Source organism: Leucoraja erinacea, chromosome 10, assembly GCF_028641065.1.
Source record: "Leucoraja erinacea ecotype New England chromosome 10, Leri_hhj_1, whole genome shotgun sequence".
Lineage (NCBI taxonomy): Eukaryota > Metazoa > Chordata > Chondrichthyes > Rajiformes > Rajidae > Leucoraja > Leucoraja erinaceus.
In genome coordinates, this window is record NC_073386.1 from 998,612 (window position 1) to 1,013,380 (window position 14,769).

The 14,769-nt window shown below is 44.3% G+C and overlaps 1 protein-coding gene across 1 annotated transcript in view; it reads right to left on the bottom strand.

Annotated features, from left to right (window-relative positions):
- Positions 1–3,937: 3,937 nt before the first annotated feature.
- The window catches only part of LOC129700695 (di-N-acetylchitobiase-like), a 47,648-nt gene continuing 36,816 nt past the window's right edge, over positions 3,938–14,769 (bottom strand). The window contains exons 4-7 of the mRNA XM_055641281.1: positions 12,423–12,594; positions 10,525–10,622; positions 8,273–8,434; positions 3,938–4,441 (exon numbers count right to left, since the gene is read on the bottom strand). Of these exons, the coding sequence (XP_055497256.1) occupies positions 4,256–4,441; positions 8,273–8,434; positions 10,525–10,622; positions 12,423–12,594 (618 nt within the window). The 3' untranslated portion in view covers positions 3,938–4,255. The remainder of the gene's footprint in view (positions 4,442–8,272; positions 8,435–10,524; positions 10,623–12,422; positions 12,595–14,769) is intronic.

Consider the following 14,769-nt stretch of genomic DNA (forward strand, 5'->3'; position numbering starts at 1 on the left):
CCATTCATCTTTTACTGAACTCCCATTCATCCTGTACTGATCCCCTCATGCATCCTGTACTGATCCCCTCATTCATCCCGTACTTAGCCCCCATACATCCTTTACTGATCCCCTCAGTCTAACCTCCGCAGTTTAGGGGACAGAGCCTTCTCCAGGGCAGCTCCCAGGCTCTGGAACTCCCTCCCCCAACTGATCCGCAATTCCGTGTCTCTCACCATCTTCCAGTCCCGCCTCAAGACCCATCTCTTCACCTCTGCCTATCCTTAGCCCCACGTCCCCCTCCCTTTTCATCTGTGCATTAATTGCCTTATTGTTGTGTTTTGTATTGAATTCTGTCTTTACTTTGCGTACTAGTCATGTCTCTACTATTTATTTCATTCCCCTTACATGTTTTTCCTCTACCTGCTAAATTTTTGTAAGGTGTCCTTGAGACTCTTGAAAGGCGCCCATAAATAAAATTTATTATTATTATTATTATTATTATTTCCTGTAGTGATCACCCATTCATCCTGCACAGACCCTCCGATCCACACTGTCCTGACCCCCCCCCTCCCCCGCCAATTCATAGTGTACTAATCCCCCCATCTGTCCTGTACTGATCCCCCCATTCAAGAAGAAGGGTCTCGACCCGAAACGTTGCCTATTTCCTTAGCTCCATAGATGCTGCTGCACCCGCTGAGTTTCTCCAGCACTTTTGTCTACCTTCGATTTTCCAGCATCTGCAGTTCCTTCTTGAACATAATATGTGAATGCTTCATTGAGCATAATTCCAACTGGTAACTATGCACTTCGTCCAAGCACATTATCGCACGCGTAATGCAACCGTCTTAAATGACCACCTAAACTGTCATTTGGCAACCTAAAAAGCTGTCAAGGTTGCCCGGCTGGCAACAGGGGAAAAAAGTTAAGCGAGAGCCCTGTAATAACCCGTGCCTGCCTTCTCCCCATATCCCTTGATTCCACTAGCCCCTAGAGCTCTATCTAACTCTTAAATCTATCCAGTGATTTAGCCTCCACTGCCCTCTGTGGCAGGGAATTCCACAAATACACAACTCTCTGGCTGAAAAAGTTTTTTCTCACCTCAGTGTTAAATGACCTCCCCTTTATTATAAGACTGTGGCCCCTGATTCTGGACTCGCCCAACATTGGGGACATTTACCTGCATCGAGCTTGTCCCGTCCTTTTATATTGTTATAACTCCCATCTATCTCATTGGAGACTTTTGAAATATCTTTATCTTGCACTAATCATTTTACCCTTTATCTTGTGTGTGTATAATGTAAACAGCTTTATTGTAACCATGTGTAGTCTTTTCACTGACTGGATAGCATGCAACAAAAAGCTTTCCACTGTCCCTCCATACACATGACAATAATACCATATAACACCATATAACAATTACAGCACGGAAACAGGCCATCTCGGCCCTACAAGTCCGTGCCGAACAATTTTTTTGGATTATTTATTTATTTATTTATTTATTCCCTTAGTCCCACCTGCCTGCACTCATACCATAACCCTCCATTCCCTTCTCATCCATTTGCCTATCCAATTTATTTTTAAATGATACCAATGAACCTGCCTCCACCACTTCCACTGGAAGCTCATTCCACACCGCTACCACTCTCTGAGTAACTCTTGGTTTATACTCTCTAGAATTTAGAAGATTGAGAGGGGATCTTATAGAAACTTACAAAATTCTTAAGGGGTTGGACAGGCTAGATGCAGGAAGATTGTTCCCGATGTTGGGGAAGTCCAGGACAAGCGGTCACAGCTTAAGGATAAGGGGGAAATCCTTTAAAACCGAGATGAGAAGAACTTTTTTCAGACAGAGAGTGGTGAATCTCTGGAACTCTCTGCCACAGAGGGTAGTTGAGGCCAGTTCATTGGCTATATTTAAGAGGGAGTTAGATGTGGCCCTTGTGGCTAAGGGGATCAGGGGGTATGGAGAGAAGGCAGGTACGGGATACTGAGTTGGATGATCAGCCATGATCATATTGAATGGCGGTGCAGGCTCGAAGGGCCGAATGGCCTACTCCTGCACCTAATTTCTATGTTTCTATGTTTCTAAAGAAGTTCCCTCTCATATTACCCCTAAACTTCTGTCCCTTAATTCTGAAGTCATGTCCTCTTGTTTGAATCTTCCCTATTCTCAAAGGGAAAAGCTTGTCCACATCAACTCTGTCTATCCCTCTCATCATTTTAAAGACCTCTATCAAGTCCCCCCTTAACCTTCTGCGCTCCAGAGAATAAAGACCTAACTTATTCAACCTATCTCTGTAACTTAGTTGTTGAAACCTAGGCAACATTCTAGTAAATCTCCTCTGTACTCTCTCTATTTTGTTGACATCCTTCCTATAATTGGGCGACCAAAATTGTACACCATACTCCAGATTTGGTCTCACCAATGCCGTGTACAATTTTAACATTACATCCCAGCTTCTATACTCAATGCTCTGATTTATAAAGGCTAGCATACCAAAAGCTTTCTTTATCACCCTATCTATATGAGATTCCACCTTCAAGGAACTATGCACGGTTATACCCAGATCCCTCTGTTCAATTGTATTCTTCAATTCCCTACCATTTACCATGTACGTCCTATTTTGATTTGTCCTGCCAAGGTGTAGCACCTCACATTTATCAGCATTAAACTCCATCTGCCATCTTTCAGCCCATTTTTCCAAATGGCCTAAATCACTCTGTAGACTTTGGAAATCCTCTTCATTATCCACAACACCCCCTATCTTGGTATCATCTGCATACTTACTAATCCAATTTACCACACCTTCATCCAGATCATTGATGTACATGACAAACAACAAAGGACCCAACACAGATCCCTGAGGCACCCCACTAGTCACCTGCCTCCAACCCGATAAACAGCCATCCACCATTACCCTCTGGCTTCTCCCATTCAGCCACTGTTGAATCCATCTTGCTATTCCTGCATTTATACCCAACAGTTGAACCTTCTTAACCAACCTTCCATGAGGAACCTTGTCAAAGTCCTTACTAAAGTCCATATAGACAACATCCACTGCTTTCCCCTCGTCAATTTCCCTAGTAACCTCTTCAAAAAATTCAAGAAGATTAGTCAAACATGACCTTCCAGGCACAAATCCATGTTGACTGTTCCTAATCAGACCCTGTTTATCTAGATGCTTATATATATTATCTCTAAGTATCTTTTCCATTAATTTGCCCACCACTGAAGTCAAACTAACAGGTCTACAATTGCTAGGTTTACTCTTAGAACCCTTTTTAAACAATGGAACAACATGCGCAGTACGCCAATCCTCGGGGACTATTCCCGTTTCTAATGACATTTGAAATATTTCTGTCATAGCCCCGGCTATTTCTACACTAACTTCCCTCAATGTCCTAGAGAATATCCTGTCAGGACCTGGAGACTTATTCACTTTTATCCACTGGATAATAATAAACTAAACTAAACTTATATAGAAGATAGACACAAAATGCAGGAGTAACTCAGCAGGACAAGCAGCACAGCATCTCTGGAGAGAAGGAATGGGTGACTTTTCAGGTCAAACCCATTCTTCAGACTGGTTAGGAATAAGGGAAACGAGAAATATAGACGATGATGTAGGTAGATAAAGAACAATGAATGAAAGATATGCAAAAAAATAAGGATGATAAAAGAAACACAACATTGCTAACAGGTCGTGGAGCTAAGGGATATGGAGAGAAGGCAGGAATGGGGTACTGATTCAGTGGAGACCTAGGACAGAAAAGTCTGTGTAGGAATGGGAAGGAGAATTAAAGTGTCCAGCAACCGGGAGATCAGTAGGTTCAGGCAGACTGAGAGAAGGTGTCCAGCAAAACGATCGCCCAGTCTACGTTTGCCCAGTCAATAAATAAGAGTCCACAACGGATACATTAGATGAGGTCAGAGGAGGTGCAAGTGAATCTTTGCCTAACCTGAAAGGACTATTGTGGTCCCTGGACAGAGTCGAGGGAGGAGGTATAGCGACAGGTGTTGAACCTCCTGCAACTGCAGGGAAAGGTATCTGGGGAGGGGGTGGTTTGGTTGGGAAGGGATGAGTTATATAGTTATATTGTTTTTATTCAGTGGATAATAATTCCTTCTTTAGACAAAACACTAATCCCCAGATCGGCATTAATATTTTAATTGTGTGTGTGTTCCGTGTTGGCTCACTCAAAGCCAGATTTAATTGCAAAGTGTAATGGTCACTTTGATAATAATGAAATGACCGTAGGCTTGACGTTTCTCTCAGGGAGGGCAGAGAGCGTTCCACATCTCTTCATTTTTCATCGCAGCAATGGGATCAGAACTATAGTTGGCAAAATTTGCCTTCCACATGCCAATGCCTCCCAGCTTGAACTTCTTCAAGAAAGTCGTCTTCCATGAAATGCTCTCTGGATCATCGTACCAGACCTCGTGGAATGTCGTACCAACCTGTTGTGGATCAAAGAGTGGACTTAGCTTGGTTCAGTGCACTGACTGAGAAACATTGATGGATTTCTTTAACAAAACAGTGCAGTTCATGCCAATAAAAACAAAGTGCTGGAGAAACGCAGAAGGTAAGGCAACATCTGGAGAACATTGATGGGCGACATGTAGGAAGGAACTGTAGATGCTGGTTTAAACCAAAGATACACAGAAAAAGCTGGAGTAACTCAGCGGGTCAGACAGCATATCTGGAGAAAAGGAATAGGTGATATTTGGAGAAGTCTGAAGAAGGGTCTTGTGTCCTGCAGTCGGGGAAGTGGCACGGCTTCAGGCGGGGCCTGTCAGTGGCCTGTGGAGAGGGAGCGCTGCCGTGGACAACCACTGCCGTGGCCAACCGCTGCCTACCCCTGCCACTGCCTACCCCTGCCGTGGTACTGCGCACCTACTGCTGCCACAACCCACCAGCTTCAGGCGGTGACCGGTGGGGAGCATCCTGCAGCTGGGGGGGGGGGGGGGGGGGGGGGGGGGTGCGCTTGCAGCACAGGCAGCACAGGAGAATGGTGAGTAAGGTGGCATAAAAACATAGCGCTATTGGGTGCAGTTTTGTAAAAACAGCACAAAGAGGACAAGATGAGAGTTTTAGTTGGGTATAGAAGATAGATAATCTATAGAATTTGTATGTATTTATACATCATACTCTATTTACAATGTTCTTTATTTTATTTTTAAAAAGAGCAAGAATCACAATGGGGTAGACTGGAGGACCTGGAATAAATCATTAACATATATGAGAGGTCTAGGTTTATTTTATAGCTTTATGATAATTATTGTCATGTGTACCGAGGTACAGTGAAAAGCTTTGTTTTGCAGGGTGTTCAATCAGATCAGACAATACTATACATAAATACAACAAAGACAAACTCAAGTACAACAGGTAGAGCAAAGGGGAAGATACAGAGTGCAGAAAATAGTTCTCAGCATTGTAGTGCATCAGTTCCAGAGACTGTCCAATGTCTGCAATGGGGTAGAGGTGAATTGCAGAGTACTCTAGCTTATGGAAGTACCGTTCAGAAGCTCCATAACAGAGGGGAAGTAGCTGTCCCTGAGTCTGGTGGTGCGCAGCTTCTGTGTCTTCTGCTGGAATGGGCAGGGCGAAGATGGAATGACCAAGGTGGGACAAGTTGTTGATTTTACTTCGGAGTCACGTGAGGCATTGCGCAACGACTGACTGGCGGGCACATCGCTCCTTCCAGCGGTAAGTTTAAAACGCTCAGGTAAGTGTATGAGTGCACAAGAGGAAATTGAGTCTTTACTCAAGAAAGGGGTAATTGAGAGGTTGAGTTGTGAGCCTCACCAGTTTGTGTCCAACATATATACTAGGCAAAAGAAGGATGGAGGAAGTCGAATTATCCTTGATTTAACAGAGTTTAACACCTTTGTGCAGTATAAACACTTCAAAATGGAAACGTTGTCACTGACAAACAACTTGTTTCCAAGGGATGCTACATGGCAAGCATTGACCTCAAAGATTCAGTGGCCATTCACGAAGACCACAGGAGATTGAGGTTTAGCTGGATGGAGCAAATGTGGCAGTTTAAATCATTGCCTAATGGGTTAATCTCAGCCCCCAGACTATTCACAAAATTGCTAAAACCAGTCCTGGGGCTACTCAAGGCACAGAATTATAAAGCCATGGCATATTTGGATGACATCTTAATCATTGGAAAGACTTTGGAATTAGCTGAATTATCTGTGTCAGCTACAAAACTTATGTTTGAGAGGTAGGGGTTCCTAATCCATCCAGTTAAGTCTAAATTGGTAACATCTATGATAATTGACTATTTGGGATTCACCATTAACTCAGTACACATGCAGTGACTCTGCCTCGGGGCAAGCAATTAGAGTTAATTGAAGCCTGCAGGAAACTCATTGTTATAAACCAACCCTCTATTAGACATGTGGCTAGTATAATTGGGAAATTAGTGGCTGCTTTCCCAGCTGCTCAGTTCGAGCCTTTGCACTACCCAAACTAACAGCGTGCAAAGGAACGGGCACTCAAGCTTCATAGGGGTCGCTTCGATAGACCCATGCAATTGCCAGCTGAAGCCCTGGCTGAGTTACAATGGTGCGTTACCAATATTCAGTATTGTTCTAGTACTATTTTAGTTATCCTGCAAACTGATGCCAGTGCGCTAGGTTGGGGTGCTACCAACACCGTCTCTAGCTGCAGTGGCAGATGGGATCTGCAGGAATCATCAATGCTTCAGTCACATAGTATTAACTGAGTTGTTGGGAGCACTCTATGGGTTAAAGGCTTATTGTACCAACATGCATCATGTGCATGTTCAACTTCAGATTGACAACACTACAGCAGTAGCGTACATTAATCACATGGGTGGTAGTAAGTCTATCCTGTGATAAATTGTCTAATATCATTTGGCACTGGTGTATTACAAGAAACATCTGGGTTTCAGCTATCTACTTGCCAGGTAGATATAACATGGTGGCAGACACCAGGTCATGAGAATTCAATGACAACAAAGAATGGATGTTGAATCACAAAGTATTTAGACATTGTCATTCGTTATGGTGTACCGGACATTGATCTGTTTGCATCCAGGCTTAATCATCAGTTAGAAAACTACATGTCATGGGAACCAGACCCAGGGGCAATAGCAGTAGATGCTTTCTCGCTACATAGTCATATTAAACCTCATAGAAAGGTTATGGTGCAGACCATCTCTAGGTGGATTAAACAGGTTCTGGCGTGTGCAGGAGTAGACACTGACACTTTAAAACCTCATTCCACCAGGGCTGCATCGACGTCAGCAGCAAGGAATATGGACGTCCCTCTCAACCTCATTCTAGCGGCTGCAGAATGGTCTAATGTGCGGACATACGAAAAATTTTATAACAAGCTTGCTAATTCTGTTTTAAGTTCTGTTTCACAGTTTCCCCCTGGGTGAGAGAGGTCACTGTTAATTTTCTTTCGTTATTAAAGCATCATCATTTTTTATCCATGTCATGTTTCAATGCATTAATTTTTTCTCACTCATACTGGTCAATTGATGTGGTGTGTGACGCATGGACTCGTTTCCATGGCATGAAATCACAGAGCTTCACATTCTTCACGTAGGCACTCACATGACTCCGAAGGAAAATAGTAAGATTAAATGAAAACCTACCAGTTAGAAGTTTGATCTTTATTTTATGAGGAGCTACGATGAGCGATTACGTGCCCTCCGCTCCCGACCCTCGTAACATAAAGATCTTTCTGGAAGTTCTAGTCAGCTCTAATCTTACTATTTTAGTTCAATAACTGTTATTCTGTGATTTCACACGTCTGGTTTGAAGATTGACGCGCATGCGGGTTGATGGCCTTCTTCACGTAATCGCTCATCGTAACTCCTCATAAAATAAAGATCAAACTTCAAACTGGTAAGTCCTCGTTTAATCTTACTATTATGTTGCCTGCTTTTCTGAGGCAGTGTGAAGTGTAGATTAGTTTAGTTTATTGTCACGTGTACTGAGGTACAGTGAAAAGCATTTTGTTGCATGCTAAACAGTCGGCGGAAAGACAATACATGATTACTATCGAGCTATTTACAGTGTATAGATACATGATAAGATACAGAATGGTGTCAATGGTGGCTAGTGTGGTCTGTGTGATGGACTGGGCTACATCCACAATTCTCTGCGATTCTTTGTGGAATTGGGCAGGTCCGTTCATCAGCTCAATTGGAAAGTGAATTTACTTGTTAAACACGACAATGTTACCATAATATAACAAATATTTGGATGTACTGACCTTAGCTGTGTATTATCCAGTGGTCTTACCTTGTAGACAAAAAATGGGGCTTTCAGGTCATCATCCCAAATCCTACCGGATATTGACTTGGGCAATAGTTTCATGATATCGTTGTAAGCGATCTTGTGTGCTCTGATATTACTGCAGGGTGCGCCTTCAAAAGGTACATTTACTATTTCACATCTGCCTGCCTGAAAATTAATGAAAAAGTACAAAGGGTGGCACGGTGACACAGCGGTAGAGTTGCTGCCTCACAGCGCCAGACACCGGGTTCGTCCTGACCGGGTGCTGTCTGTACGGAGTTTGTACGTTCTCTCTGTCACCGTATGGGTTTTCTCCGGGTGATCCGGTTTCTTCCAACATTCCAGCTTGATATATTTGTAAATTGCCCTAGTGTGTGTAGGATAGTGTTAGTGTGCGGGGATCACTGGTCAGTGGGCCAAAGGGCCTGTTTCCGCGCTGTATCTCTAAACTAACCTAAATGTAAAAATATTTTCTTTGGTAATTTAAAAAAAATGAGTTAATAGAATGACTGATTGATAGGTAAAGAAGTCAAACGCAGGGAAGTGGGACTAGCCCAGATAGGACATGTGGATCAGCATGGATGAGTTGGACCGAAGGGCCTGTTTCGGTGCTGTATGACTCACGGAGGAACCATTAGCACCCAAGATTCAATTTAAGGTTTCAGAGATTAAGATTGGGCCTGAAGGGTCCACTATCTCCGAGATGTTCTGGCTCACCCCGTCCACCTTCTCTGATGCCCACTCTACTTCTCACACCACCTTCTTGCCCCGTACATCTCTTTTAATCTTTCCCCCCTCACCTTAAAGTTACTGTCTGCCCTCTGGTCTTTGACAACTCCAACCAAAGAGAAAGATTCTGACTGAATGCACTGTCACATTTACTGCTCACAATATTGTCTCTCCTACTCTGGTGAAGCCACAGGTAGATTGGATGACTACGTAGTTGGGGTGTCCCTTACATTAACACTACCCCTCCCGTTAAGCTTCAGTCACCTTAGTTTTAGTTTTTATAGAGATACAGCGAGAAACAGGCCCTTCGGCCCTTTGAATCCGTGCTGACCAGTGATCACTTGTAGTTGCATCCTACACAATAGGGACCATTTACAGAAGCCAATTAACCTGCAAAACTGTACGCATTTCTGGTGTGGGAGGAAACCGGAGTAAGTCCATGTGGTCACAGAAAGAACGTACAAAGTCCATACAGACAGCATCCATAGTCAGGATCGAACCCGGGTCTCTGGCGCAGGAAGGCAGCAACTCTACTGCTGCAACACCATGCCAAATTGTTAATTTAAATCTCCACCTCAGCCCAGTTCCCATCTCTGTCTTTGGCCTCTTACCTTCCTGAAGATGAACTAGCGGCTGGCACCTCATCTGCTGATGCCTTGAGACAGTGGCACTACCCACCTCATCTGCTGATGCCTTGAGACAGCGGCACTACCTGCTGCACCATTATGCTACCCACAGTATAATGCTAAAATAAAACAAATATTTCAAACCCTAATGCAAAAAGCTATTGAAATAATCAAGAATAAATCCAACCAAAGTTTCATATAATGAGAAGAAGTTGAGTATAAAATGATGAGGGTGGCATGGTGGTGCAGCGGTAGAGTTGCTGCCTCACTGCGCCAGAGACCCGGGTTAGATCCTGATTACGGGTGCTGCCTGTACAGAGTTTGTACGCTCTCCCTGTGACCACGTGGGTTTCTTCCAGGTGCTCCGGTTTCCTCCCACACTTCAAACTCATGCAGGTTTTTTGGTTAATTGGCTTCTGTAAATTGTCCCTAGTGTGTAGGATAGAACTACGGGTGATCATTGGTCACCGTGGACTCGGTGGACAAAGGGCCTGTTTTCTCGCTGTTTCTCTAAACTAAACTAAAACAATGATATGTCTCGTTTCTTATTTAGTGTTAAAGATTGAGGCAGTGAGGCAAGTTTAATTTAAAAGATAAAGGTAATCTAAACAGAATCATAATGTCACAGTCATACAGCGTGGAAACAGACCCTTTGGCCCAACTTGCCCCATCTACACTAGTCCCATCTGCTTACATTTGGCCCATATCTCTCCGAGGTTCAGTTGTGTGCTAACCAGTCAGCGGAAAGACAAGACATGATTACAATCGAGCCATTTACAGTGTAAGATAAATGATAAGTGAATAACGTTTAGTGGAAGGTAAAGCCAGTAAAGTCTGATCAAAGATTGCTTTGGCCCTATTGCTCAGGCCCTCGAGTCCTGGCAGCGTCCTGCAACAACTTACCTCAATAAAGCGTTTGCAAGTATAATCATAACCGAACCATGGAAGGGTCAATATTATCTTCTTGGAATTAAGGCCCTTTTTGATATAACTGGAGATTCCTGAAAGGGACAGAAAATAATGACAGCATGAATATTTAAACTGGGCAAGTGAAGCGTAGTATCAATTGGTGTTCTATCAAGATGCCAGTGCCATCTTCTTCACTGTCATGTGCTGGGGCAGCAGGGCGAAGGCCACAGATGCCATCAGGATTAACAAGCTCATCAGGAAGGCTGGCTGCTTCCTGGGGGTGGAGTTGGATTCACTGGAGATGGTCTTGGAGGGGAGGATGCACCTCAAACTGCGGAGCATCCTGGACAATACAGCTCACCCCCTCCATGACACACTGGTCAACCTGAGGAGCACCTTCAGCAACAGTGTAGGAAAGAACTGCAGATGCTGGTTTAAATTGAATGTAGACACAAAATGTGGGACAGGCAGCATCTCTGGAGTGAAGGAATGGGTGACGTTTCAGGTTGAGATCCTTCTTCAGACAAATGTCAAGGGAGTGGGCAGTACGGAGATAAAATGTAGTTGGAGACAGTAAGACTGGTGGGAGGACTGGGAAGGTGGAATGGAGGGGAGTGATGGAGATAGAGGGAAAGCAAGGCCTACTTGGAATTAGAGAAGTCCATGTTCATATCACTGGGGTGTAAACGGGCCAAGCGGAATATGAGGTGCTGTTCCTCTGATATACAGGATTCCACACCTGGAACAGCGAATACTGTCGATGAGGTTGGAGGTTGGAGGAGGTGCAAGTGAACCTCTGCCTTGCCTTAAAAAACTCTTGGGGTCCTTGGACGGAGTCTAGGGGGGAGGTAAAGGGACAGATGTTGTATCTCCTATGGTTGCAGGGGAATGTACCTGGTAAGGGCGTGGTTTGGGTGGGAAGGGACGAGTTGACCAGGGAGTTGCGGAGGGAACAATCTCTGTGGAAAGTGGAAAGGGGAGGAGATGAGTAGATGTGGCTAGTTGTGGGATCCCGTTTGGAGGTGGTGTAAATGTCAGAGGATTATGTGCTGTATGCGATGGCTGATGGGATGGAAGATGAGGACAAGGGGAACTGTCCTTGTTACGAATGGGGGAAGGGGGAGAAAGAGCGGAGCTGCGGAATATCGAGGAGACCCTCGTGAGAGCCTCATCTATAATGGAAGAGGGGAACCTCCATTCCCTTAAGAATGAGGACATCTCCGATGACCTGGTGTGGAAAACCTCTTCCTGGGAGCAGATAGAGCATAGATGGAGGTCAACAGACTGGTTCCACAAAGATGCAGCGCAGATTGCCACAGGAGGTACTTTTTCCCTGTGGCGATCAAACTGTACAACTCCTCCCACTTCTGTTGAGGGCTAGACTGACTCCCGTCCCCCCCAATCTTTGTACATCCCCAATCCTGGACTTACCACTTCACATTAATTTAATGTTTCATGCATCTTGTGTGTACGTAGCCCGGGCCATCACACAAACCAAACTCCCTTCTATTGTCTCCATTTATATTCCATGCTGCCTCGGCAAGGCCAGCAGCATTATCTAGGACGTGCAGGTTTGTGGGTACATTGTCCCTAGTGTGTAGGGAGTGGATACAAAAGTGGGATATCATAGAGCTAGTGTGAAGGGCTGATCGATGGTCGGCGTGGACTCGATGGGAGGGGGGGTGGAGTTGTCCTAAAATTGGACAACCCAATATTTTAAATATCATTACCTCTGGTAGATGGAGCATCTTAGTCATTTAAGCCTCTTTAATGGCAACCTCTGTTTCTCTTTCCGCATTTGCGACCCGACCAGCAAATTATTTCTGCCATTTTCTGTTCGGTTTCAGATTTGTGACATCTGCAGGATTTTGCTTCTGGCTTATTCCACTTACCTGTCAGGGTCTGGTGATAGGGAGCATTTGCCTTTGCAAAGCAATCCGTCCACATATGCTTCTGCACGTCAAATGAGGTCACATGTACATAATCGGCATATTTGGAAGCTGAGACAAGGTTAGAGCAAATTGTAGTACTGGTGTTACAATTCCAAGGAACGAAAAATGAGACCTGGGGAACAAATGGAAGAAGGGGTTTCAGCTGTTGTGTTTCCTCAGTGGTCCAGCCCTAGTTACACCCATCTGGTTTCCATTCACTCTTCATCCATAACAACAATATCTCTTTCACACGGTCGAACCAGAGTTTTATAGTCAGTTTTATAGACAGTCAGAACCTTTCTCCCAGAGATGAACCTCAAAACATCTAGATGGCATGGATTTAGGAATGAGAGGGCAACATTTAAGGAAATGTGTGGGGCTAGTTCTTTAACAGAAGGTGGTGAGTGCCTGGAATGTATTGCCAGGGGTGGTGGTGGAGGCAGAGACTAAATTGCCATTGAAGAGGCTTAACTTGGATGCACCATCTCAGCCAGTCCCTTTTGCCCATATCCCTCCAAACCTTTCCTATCCATGTACCCATCCAAGTCTCATTTAAATGCTGTTCTGCCACAACTCCCTCCTCTGGCAGTTTGTTCCACATACCCACTCTCTAAGTGACTAAGCTGCCTCTCAGGTTCCTATTAAATCTTGCTCCTCTCGCCATAACGCTGCATTCACCCTATCTATTCACCTCATGATTTTATGCACCTCTATAGGATCATCTCTCATCCTCCTGTGCTCCAATGAGTATTATGTACAAGCAGAGAAGATTGGTTTCATTTGGCATCATTTCTGACACAGGAACTGAGGCCGAAAGGCCTGTTCATGTGGTGCACCATTCTATCTTCTATGTTCAATGATTTTGTACACAGTGGGGGAAAGATTTAATAGGAACCTGAGGGGAAACTTTTTCACACAAAGGATTGTAGGTGTATGGAACGAGCTGCCGGAGGAGATAGTTGAGGCAGAGACTATCGTAATGTTTAAGAAACATTCAGGCAGGTACATGGATAGCACAGGTTTAGAAGGATATGGGCCAAATGCAGGCAGGTGGGACTAGTGTAGATGGGACATATTGGCCAGCATGGGCAAGTTGGAAGGAAGGGCCTGTTTCCACGCTGAATCAATCTATGACTCCAAATTCTGAGCAATTGTATAAAGATTCAAATTTAAACCATTCCTGGAACTGGGGCTGAACTCACCAGTAAAATTCAGAGCTATGTCATTTTATTTGTGTCTAATTTACCCTCAATAAAACCTATGGTTCGAATGAGAATTCCAGGGAGTAGCAGGATGGAGCACCATACGTTACAGCTAAGTATCAAGTAGCGAGTTTGAGTTTTGTTTAGTTTTTTGTCACGTGTACCGAGGTATAGTGAAATGCTTTTGTTTTACGTGCTAACTAGTCAGAGGAAAGACAATACATGATTATAATCGAGCCATTTACAGTGTACAGATACATGATGAAGGGAACAACGTGAATATCGTTTAGTGCAAGATAAAGTCAGAAAATTCCAATCAAAGATAGAGATAGTCCGAGGGTCACCAATGAGATAGATAGTAGTTCAGGACTGCTCTCTAGTTGTGGTAGGATGGTTCAGTTGCCTGATCACAGCTGAGAAGAAACTGTCCCTGCATCTGGAGGTGTGCGTTTTCACACTTCTATACCTTTTGCCCGATGGGAGAGAAGAGAAGTAGACACAAGGAACTGCAGACGCTGGTTGATCAAGAAGAACAGAATGTGCTGGAGTAATTCAGTGGGTCAAGCAGCATATCTGGAGAACATGATAGGTGACGTTTCAGGTCCAGACTCCTCTTCAGAGTTCAAATGCTGCCTGACCTGTTGAGTTTCTCCGGCATTTTGTGCCTATCTTTGGTGTAAAGCTGCATCTGCAGTTTCTTTCTACGCAAGTGGATAGGTGGATACAGTTTGAGAGCGGTGGGTAGGGAGGTTGATTGGTTGGTGATTGGGTAAAGATGAAAAGAAAAACGTGTAAGGTAAGGATAGAGGTGGCGTGAAATGTGAAGGATACAGGTGGAAGGAAATGGGGGTGGGGAGGAGGAGAAAATGGTGTGAATCTAGGTGGGGAACAGGGAGGAGGAAGGGGAGGGAGAAGGGATTGGGGGGGGGGGGGGGGGGGGGGAGTTGTTTACCCAAAATTGAACAACCCAATGTTCTAAATATAATTATTTGATCAGCTACAAGTACATCAATGTTACTTTATCATTAACACAGAACAAGTACAGCACAGGAACAGGCTCTTTCAGTACACCATGTCTGTGCTGAACAGTTTAGTTTAGTTTAGTT